Source organism: Xiphophorus hellerii, chromosome 8, assembly GCF_003331165.1.
Source record: "Xiphophorus hellerii strain 12219 chromosome 8, Xiphophorus_hellerii-4.1, whole genome shotgun sequence".
NCBI lineage: Eukaryota > Metazoa > Chordata > Actinopteri > Cyprinodontiformes > Poeciliidae > Xiphophorus > Xiphophorus hellerii.
Window position 1 is genome coordinate 27,495,081 of NC_045679.1, and position 9,744 is coordinate 27,504,824.

Here is a 9,744-nt window from a genome sequence, read left to right on the forward strand (position 1 = left end):
GTTGTTTTCTCATTCTTCAGCTTTTTGGCTGATTTGTTGTGTAAAGCAGCAACAGATGAACAATAAGCAGGCAGGTGTTTGTCTGCAGTGGTTACTGGGCGAGATTCAGGTACACACTGGACAGACCACCAGTCTGTCACAGAGCAACACACACCTAATGAGCAATTTTAGAAAGGTCAAGCTTTTGATTATGGGAGGAAGTAAAAATACCCAGAGAGAACACATTCATGTACTAGGAGAACACACAGGCTGGAGGGGAACAGTGCTAACATCTGCTCCACTCTGAATCCCCACCACTGTCTGCTTGGTACATTATAGGATTTTAAAGGGCATACTATAGCAAGCTTTAGGCAGGCTGACGTTGCTGAAAAGTGATGTTGCCAAATTAAATACAACTAAAATTCTGGCAAATTTACAACAAGATGTTGTAGTTTTGTTGCTGGTGATCAGCATTTACTCTTCTCACAAAAATGAGGACGTTTACTGATGAATTGTGCAGCGTTTAGCAGTAGTGAATGGAAGCAGCTGAAAGTTTCACTTTCCACCTTATAACCACCACATATCTACACCACAGGACTGGAGCTGTCCAAGCGCTGAGGTTGAGATGTTTTAAAGAGACGGTGTTATGCAGAATCAGCTCTTTTGTAGCTTTACATCATGTTATAATGCCATTCCTTCTTCACAAACACACCTGGAGTGTTGCCTTGATTCTTTCATGAAAGTTTGAAAAAAAAAAATCTCCATGGCAACCATTCAACTGTGTAAAACACGTAGGTGGATGTAGCTCCTCCTCAGAGCTGTAGTTTTCAAGTTTCCAAGCTTCCTCTTCACAGAGCAGTGCTCACACACTCAGCTCCTTCAGACTAGCCAGCAGCAATTAGCATCTGATAGAACTGTGCATCATCTGAAGTTAACATGGTTACTTGATTGTGCTATAAAACGGCCATATGTGCAGTAGAAACACATAATGCTGCCCCTTTAACGTGATAAAATGTTGCTCATATTTTATTGCAAAGTGGTGACAGTGTAACTCCTCTACACCTACAGACTGTGATGAAATGAGACTTAATGTTTGTACATAAGCCTTGTAATGGTGTTTTCTATCTGGGTTCAGGTGAATGTACGATGAACATTATTAATGTAAACAGTACTCACCCTCCTTTGTTGTTTGATCCTACTGTTGCTTTTATAATTGATCAACAAGATTGGGCTTTTTTGATAACAAACCAAAGTTCACAAAAAAACCTCTTAATGTTAAAATAAAAATTGATTTCTATAAAACAATAACAAATAATAATGAAACACAGAATAAGTGCTTGCGTAAATAACAACCCCTTGTGACCGACCTCATTCAACAGAGGTCTGGCCAGTTGGTGCTAGTTGAAGTTGGACTGTTGCTTTTACCAACATGAGATCTCAAGGGTTTTACTTCAGGATAGCATGTCGATATTGTTAGCAGTTAAGAATGTAGCCATTCTAGTATAAACGTGATTTGGTCTCCTGTAGGAAGAAACCTCCTCTTCACTACTTTTATCCCGGTTGTGTGCCGTCTCACTGAGCTAATGGACTCTCACTGCTGTGAACAAAACCATGTGATCGCTCTCCCTCATGGAGGAGCAGCATTTGTTTTTCCCCCTGAGGGAAGTGATCCTGTCTCATGACCCAGAATGATGGGATAAGAAAAGCAAGCAGCATTAAGCCACCATATCAAAGGCAGACTGGTGGAGCAGCATGCAGGCATGGAGCTGGATAAAACCTCTGTTTACCGTTAGTTTCTGTTTGGAAAGTTTACTTCAACTGCATGTTTCTCAGAAGAAAATGACAAAATGTAAGGAATAAATCAAATTATTCCAAACAACAAACCTCAAAACCTTACTAACTCTTAGCTAAACATCCAACTAAAAGATAATTTTCATTATAATAGTCATTATTATTGTTGTTATTATTATTATTTACAATAAAAGCCAACACATAAACAATAGAAAAAAACAGACAATTATAAATAGCAATGTTGTACAAAATTTTCATTACATGAGCCAAAATCTTTAGCTTAAAAGAATTTGGGAGTCAAAATGAAATATCTTTTTAAGAAACTGGAAGAAAAAAAACCAAACAACTGTATTTTAGTTTTGAGAAACCAAAAAGTAATAGGTCTATTCCCCAACAACAGACAAGGTTTATTATTTTTATTAAACAAATACAGTAGTTATACTTTTTTTTTATTAATGAAAGTGAATGCTGCAAATCCAAAGCTGAAAAGTGGTTTTGCACATTTGCAAACTGCTACATATACAACATAATTTGCACCCAGTTCACAAATTCTGCAAAAAGACAAACAAAAAACTCCAAAACAAAATAAAATAAACAAACAAAAAAAAGAACAAAAGTGGTTTTAAAAGACAAAAACTATATGTCATACCCAAAGATAATCATAAGAACATGTATAGTTTTCGGTGCTAATTTTGCACTAATTAAATGTTTTAGGCTCCAGTTGCATCACCTTGGTGTGCTGGCTGGCCCTGGTACAAAACAGGTGAGTTTGAGTCTGGATTTAAAGAAGGAGAGGGAGTCAATGTTACAGAAAATACAATTGGAGATCGGACCAGCTGAAAGTTCTGCTTCCTATAGTGCTGAGGTGTGAGGAAGATACAGTGACATGGGTGGAGGAGGAAGACCTGAGGGAGTGGGTGGAGGCAGTGTTGTATAAAGTACTGAAATCTCAGAGTCAAGTAAAAGTACAAGTACCTCTCCAAAATATGACTTTGGTAAAAGTCGAAGTCACTGACTGAAATGTTACTTGAGTTAAAGTCTTAAAGTATTTGAAACTTCTTGTACTTAAGTATGGAAATTACTGTAAAAATGGATGTACTCAAGTAATGTAATGAAAAGTACAAGTAAAAAGTAAAACAAAGCAAATGCAGTTTGAATGACATTTTTTATATTTTGGTAAACTTGTCAAATACACTTAAAATAATGTACACAACCAAGTACAGGCAAAATTAAACCTGCTAATAGATATACCTGCAGGCATCATTTAGTTAAGAAAATTAGGTGCTTTACCTATAGCACAAGGTTAACTTAACCTGCTTTACAACTGAACCAGCTTCTTAGTATACCCTCCAGGACAGAAAATACAAAGTTTTTGTAAGCCTTAAGTTTTCCCTTCAAGTAAGGTCAGTGCTGAAAATGAGAAAAATAAATAGTACAGAAAATGCGGCCAACATGAAGAAAAAGAGCTGTTACGATTACTCTACTTCACAAATCAGTGAATCAGTCAATGCTACAGTCAGTAGGTGGTGCACACAACTGGTCATTATGCAAAAGAAAAAAAGAATTGGGAGGGAAATGCAGCTTATTGGCATCTGTAAACCTGGTTTTGAACTTGCATGCCTTTCCTATATTCGTTAAATTTAGTCTAAATTGCTATCGCTATGGCTTCTGTCCCCCCTTGAACAGAGGAGTCTAGGTAACCTGCTACAGTCAACATTAGGCCTAAGCTAAATACACCACGTGTGGAACTGAAACAATGCCAAACAAAGTTCATTTATGGTCAAGATTTCACAATACAGTAGTGCCTAGTGACCAAGCTATAGTTACTGAAACAGGAGGATTATAACCATTTCATAAGAAGTTACCTCGATGTGTTTCTTCAAGTTGGACGGGGAGTTTTTGTAAGATAGAATTTCCATGTGACTGCTACTGATTGCGAGACTTGCTTTGTGTTTAATGGGAGAAGCGAAACAGGTGTATCCTAATTAAAAGTAAAGAAATCAAGAAATGGCAAAAAATGTGGAATGAAGATAAGAAAGGAAGAAGATTATATGAAGTACAAAAGTCAGTTTGAATTCGAAGCATTAATGAACGAAACAGAAGAGAAGAAATAATAATTAGTAGATTAAGAGTAGGTCATACCTACTTAAATGACATGCTTTATAAAATAGGGAGGAAAAATAATGATAAATGTGAGAGATGTGGAGAGAAAGAAAATATAGAACACATATTGATGAACTGTAAGTCAAATGAACTCGAAAGGGAAGAATTAAAGAGAATAGTTAGAAATATGGGGCATGAATGGAATCTTAAAGGTATATTAGGAAATGAAGGAAACATAACATCCATCCATCCATCCATCCATCCATCCATCTTCTTCCGCTTATCCGAGGTCGGGTCGCGGGGGTAGCAGCTTCAGAAGGGAGGCCCAGACTTCCCTCTCCCCAGCCACTTCTTCTAGCTCCTCCGGGGGAATCCCGAGGCGTTCCCAGGCCAGCCGAGAGACATAGTCCCTCCAGCGTGTCCTGGGTCTTCCCCGGGGCCTCCTCCCGGTGGGACGTGCCCGGAACACCTCACCAGGGAGGCGTCTAGGAGGCATCCTGACCAGATGCCCGAGCCACCTCAACTGGCTCCTCTCGATGTGAAGGAGCAGCGGCTCTACTCTGAGTCCCTCCCGGATGACTGAGCTTCTCACCCTATCTCTAAGGGAGAGCCCAGCCACCCTACGGAGAAAACCCATTTCGGCCGCTTGTATCCGCGATCTCGTTCTTTCGGTCATGACCCAAAGCTCATGACCATAGATGAGGGTGGGAACGTAGATCGACCGGTAAATCGAGAGCTTCGCTTTTTGGCTCAGCTCTCTCTTCACCACGACGGACCGGTACAGCGCCCGCTTGACAGCAGACGCTGCGCCAATCCGCCTGTCGATCTCCCGCTCCCTTCTTCCCCCATTCGTGAACAAGATCCCGAGATACTTAAACTCCTCCACTTGGGGCAGGACACCCCCCCTGACCCGGAGAAGGCACTCTACCCTTTTCCGGCTCAAGACCATGGCCTCGGATTTGGAGGCACTGATCCTCATCCCGGCCGCGTCACACTCGGCTGCGAACCGCTCCAGCGAGAGCTGCAGATCACGATCTGATGAAGCCAAAAGGACCACATCGTCTGCAAAAAGCAGAGATGAGATCCTAAGGCCACCAAATCGGATCCCCTCAACACCTTGGCTGCGCCTAGAAATTCTGTCCATGAAAGTGATGAACAGAATCGGTGACAAAGGGCAGCCCTGGCGGAGTCCAACTCTCACCGGAAACGAGCCCGACTTACTGCCGGCAATGCGGACCAGACTCTGACACCGGTCATACAGGGACCTGACAGCCCGTATCAAAGGGCCCGGTACCCCATACTCCCGGAGAACCCCCCACAGGGCTCCCCGAGGGACACGGTCGAACGCCTTCTCCAGGTCCACAAAACACATGTAGACTGGTTGGGCGAACTCCCATGCACCCTCCAGGACCCTGCCGAGGGTGTAGAGCTGGTCCAGCGTTCCACGACCAGGACGAAAACCACACTGCTCTTCCTGAATCCGAGGTTCGACTATCCGACGGACCCTCCTCTCCAGGAAACATAACAGATATTCACAAATTAAGGAAAGCATTGTTTTTTTATCTTAAGAATACAAAATTAAAAAGTAGAATTTAATAGATATGAAGTAATGCTTCTACACACTCATGTACAGTAGGTGGCGGTATGCACCTTAAAGTTGCTTGTGATCCGCCATAATAGAAAAGAAGAAGAAGAAGAAGTATCCTATTGGTGGTGATGAACAAGCCCAGGCAAGCAGGCTACGGACTTTGTTCGGTAGCCTACTTGCTACTTGCTAATCAGTAGGTGGGGTCAAAACACTTGCGTTTCTCTCTCTCGCTTTTTTGTAACGAGTAACTAAACCACACATTGAAAATGTATCGGAGTAAAAGTATGCAATTAAGTTCGGAAATATAGTGAAGTAAAAGTGAAAGTCATCAAAAATTTTCATACTCCAGGAAAGTATGAAGTACTCCAAAATATACTTAAGTAAAGTAGTGAAGTATTTTTACTTCGTTACTATACAACACTGGGTGGAGGTGGTGATGTAGAGTTTGATACTGTAGATTTTGTGCCAACAAGGAGAACTTCAGTTTATCATCTTTAATCTTTAATTTTTACTTAAGACAGTAAGTAAAATCTGTCTTACTGTTTTAAGACAGATTTAAAACAGGTGAGTCTCAACTGACTCAGTCTCAACTGAGGTGAGACTCAGTTGGGGGTCTCACCAACCAAGATGGTGAGAGATGGGGGTGGGAGAGTATAGCTAGGTTTGCTAGAGAGGCAGAGCTGGGTTTCATCTGCAAGACAGTGGAAGAGGATGTTAAAGTTAAGAAAAATATTGTTGAGGGAGATCTAAGTGATGAAGAGGAGCAGTCCCAGGACAGAGCCCTGGGGAACACCAGAGGTGATGGGAAAGTTGAGATCTGAACGACTTAAATGAGAGATAAAACTGGAACCAGGTTAGGTGGTGCTAATGGAGATCAATAGAGGATAATCTGTTGAGGAAGATGGAGTGAGTAATATGTCCAAAGGCTGCACTTAGAGCGAGGAAGATGAGAATAGAGTAAACCGGAATCAGCTGCAGGGGATCACTGTGATTTTCAGTAGAAGTTATTATGACGAGGACGGAAACCGGACTGGAACCTTTCATACAGACTATTGTAGCCGCAACGTTTTGTACACAGCGCCATCTGCTGGCCTTCCACCATATCACAAGACAAGACAAAAAGACACTTTTCATCCTCTCTCTGAGATAAAAGAGAGAGAAAATATTTTTATAGTTTGTGTTTTTTACAGTAAAAATTTAAAGAGTCCACAAGAATAAAAAGAAACCAACAGACGGATAAAAATGGATGTTGAATCAGTTTTTTAATTGACTTCAAGCCACTTGGATCAAACATTATTGCTTTATACTTTTCATCTGTAACATACACCATGACTCAGCGCAGGATTTCCAATTACTGATCTGAAGAAGAAAAAGTCCAGTATTAAAACTCACCTGAGACAAATCTCCAGAAGGTTTTACTGGACCAGCAGATTTGGGTGTGAGATTTCCCAGCTGATTAATCTGAGGTCTGCTGACCTTCCTTCATTATTCCTAGAATAAACGTGATCTGTTCTAGCTTCCAATGAATAAATGATAGGTTGGTTCAGATGTAACGTTTGAACATTACATTGGTTCTAAAACGGGTACAGAGGGTGAAATAAGAAATAAAACCCTGATAGAATTTTCTCCATCTTGAATATAATTCCTGCATGCTTTTCATGTGATGCTTTGTTCCTCTGTTTAACCAGGAGTTATTGAGAAATGTAACTGAATCAGAGTCAGAGTATTAGTTTAATATTAGAGTTATTACACCTCTATTGCAGTTTTATCTGCAGTGAAGTCATTTTTTTATCAGAGGAGTGTACTCTTTTGGACGAAGCCCTATCTCCCCTCAGAGAGCTGCCATTACAACAACATTCTACGAGTCATTTATAGATTTTATTTAGAATCCACAAAATACAAAATGATTTTTTTTTTTTTAGAAAGTTGACAACATACAACAACGCAGGAAGTTTGACCTTTACAAGAAAATAATTCAAGTGAAAAACAAATATTCTCCTCAGGATCTTGCAGTGCTTTCTTGTTAAAAGACACATGAAACTAAATACTCCCCGAAAGACTGGTGAATGGTCGATCTGGAAGTCAGATCATACAGTTTGTTCTCCTCATATCTAAAAATCCCAACAGCGCCATCTTGTGCTTGTGTTCTATCTATTCGTCCCAGAGCCATGTGTGCTGTGTATCAAAGGTCGACAGGAGGGCCGAACAGTTCCATGGTCTCCACGACAAGCGACAGGTGGTCCAGGAAGGAGTTGACGGACACTCTGAGGATCCGCGCTTCGTCTGCGCTCCACCTCCTGAAACACAGACACAGACGGTCAGAGAGGAGGCGGCAGGCCGACCGGCGGCTGAACACAGACACAAACGCTCCGATCGCTCACACAGACAGCGTGCTGCCAGACACGCTCAGCCGCTTGCTGATGCCACCTCTCCTCGGCTCCCGGTCCGGGGACAGGGACCTCAGGGCCACGGTGGCCTCACGAGACGATGGGAAGGGGACGTCCAGGATGCTGCAGGGCGGTCAAGGAAGAATGGCCGAGTATGTCTATGTTGATACTTGGTAAAGTTTAGAGCAAGTACTACAGCATGTTTTTGCTCCCAATCCTTGCTTCTACCTTCCACTCAACTTTCCATGAACACGCTTGGATACCACATTCTGTAACCAACCACCTTCTTTAGCAAGTACCATTTGCCGGTTTTTGGGCCACGTGATTAAGATGTGTCCAATATTTTACTTTTTAGAAATATTTTTTAAGAGAATATTTTTGTTATTCATTTCATATGAATAACAACATTTTCACATGAATAACAAAATGTATTTTTGTTATTCATTTCACTTTCTGAAATGAATAACAAAAATATTATTTTTTAGATGTACCTCATCCCAGGTGTGTGTGCCTCGTGCCAACTAAAATGTTGTGAACTAACCAATCAGAAGCCTACAAAGCAAAGACCGTGTCATGTCGGATTCTCCAGACAGTAATCACTGTATATATATATATATATATATATATATATATATATATATATATATATATATATATATATATCATATACTTTCCACTCTATTATTGGGATATTTCGAAAATATAAATAACTTCGACAGTCCTAACCGACCGAAACCAGGCAAAGTTTAATGTCAGGCAGTGAGAAAAAGCTCCTCCACTCCTAAAAATCTCCAAAGAACCACCAACACCAGAACAGAACCCTTCATTAATAGAACCAGAACCGAACCGAGCTGCAAGCAAGCAGACCTGAAATCTAAATCCTGACATTTCAGTTGAAGCGCACCGCCACTACAGTCCGCATGTGAAATAAAAGGATACAACTCCAGCTTGCCGGTTTCTTGGTTTGTTTCTGTCGCCATTGCTGTTGTTTTGAAGGGACTGAGCTGGACGAAGAAGAAGAAGAAGAAGAAGCGTTTTCCACGTGAATGGCGGTGTGCTCCTGCCCCCTGTGGCGAGGCGCAGTAGCACAACAGCAAATGCGGGCAGAAAACCAACTTACAGCCGAAATATTTAAGCAGAAAACGTATAAATTTATCCTTTGTGGGATAAAATGTCAGATTTTAAAAAAAGCAGTTGTATGTGCGTTTTTTCGACATTATAGAATATAGACAAAGATTTGCGGACATTTGTGATGGAGATGCAGTTATTGTTATGCAAGCTGAACACTGACAACTTTACACAAAGTGTCACATTTCAGTACTTCCTATGAAAAGATAAAAAAAAACATATTTACAAAAATGTGAGAAATGCATGTAACGCTTGTGAGATACTCTATGTAGTTAATCATAATTCATCATTCAACAAGGAAGGATTAGTTTTTAAATTGGGATAGCTTTTATCCCTTAATAACTAAATTTATACTTTGAAAACTTTATTTTGTATTTACTCAGATTATCTGTGATGATAAATCAAAGGTAACAAAACAGTGAAAACAACAGAACTTTTCCCAGCACTGAAAATTGGATCTATCTTGATTTAAAACAGAGCCAGTCTGCGGAAACGTAGCAGGCTCTGAACACTGTTTTTCCGTGGACCTGGCTGAGGAGATGGGAGCAGAGGGGGTGGATGTGGGTGATGCTTATCAGCGCCCTGTGACCTCTGGGCTTCCTAAGGCTCACAACTTCCTGTGGTCAAAGCAGGCTGCATGTGGAAAAGTCAGCTCCTCCGCCAAGTCTCACACTTCACTGATATCTGACCCTCAGATAAGACACACACTATTTTCCACATCTCACACACAAAAACAACAGTCCTGCATCGGTTCCTGAAGCAGATTAT

At 41.0% G+C, this 9,744-nt stretch overlaps 1 protein-coding gene across 1 annotated transcript; it reads right to left on the bottom strand.

The window, feature by feature from the left end:
* Positions 1 to 6,704: 6,704 nt before the first annotated feature.
* Positions 6,705 to 8,901, bottom strand: lage3 (L antigen family member 3). Its single transcript, XM_032570499.1, has 3 exons — positions 8,788 to 8,901; positions 7,843 to 7,971; positions 6,705 to 7,758 (listed from the first exon to the last, which is right to left on the bottom strand). The coding sequence occupies exons 1-3, from the start codon at positions 8,826 to 8,828 to the stop codon at positions 7,644 to 7,646; spliced, it is 285 nt and encodes a 94-aa protein (XP_032426390.1). The 5' UTR covers positions 8,829 to 8,901; the 3' UTR covers positions 6,705 to 7,643.
* Between the last annotated feature and the right edge of the window lie 843 nt (positions 8,902 to 9,744).

Excerpts from the sequence above, each read along its gene's own strand:
- lage3 (XM_032570499.1), bottom strand. The coding sequence starts at position 8,828 with ATGGCGACAGAAACAAACCAAGAAACCGGCAAGCTGGAGTT. Across the intron at positions 7,972-8,787 it reads GAAACCGGCAAGCTGGAGTT|CATCCTGGACGTCCCCTTCC; the intron begins GTATCCTTTTAT and ends ACCGCCCTGCAG. Across the intron at positions 7,759-7,842 it reads TCTGGCAGCACGCTGTCTGT|GAGGTGGAGCGCAGACGAAG; the intron begins GTGAGCGATCGG and ends TCTGTGTTTCAG.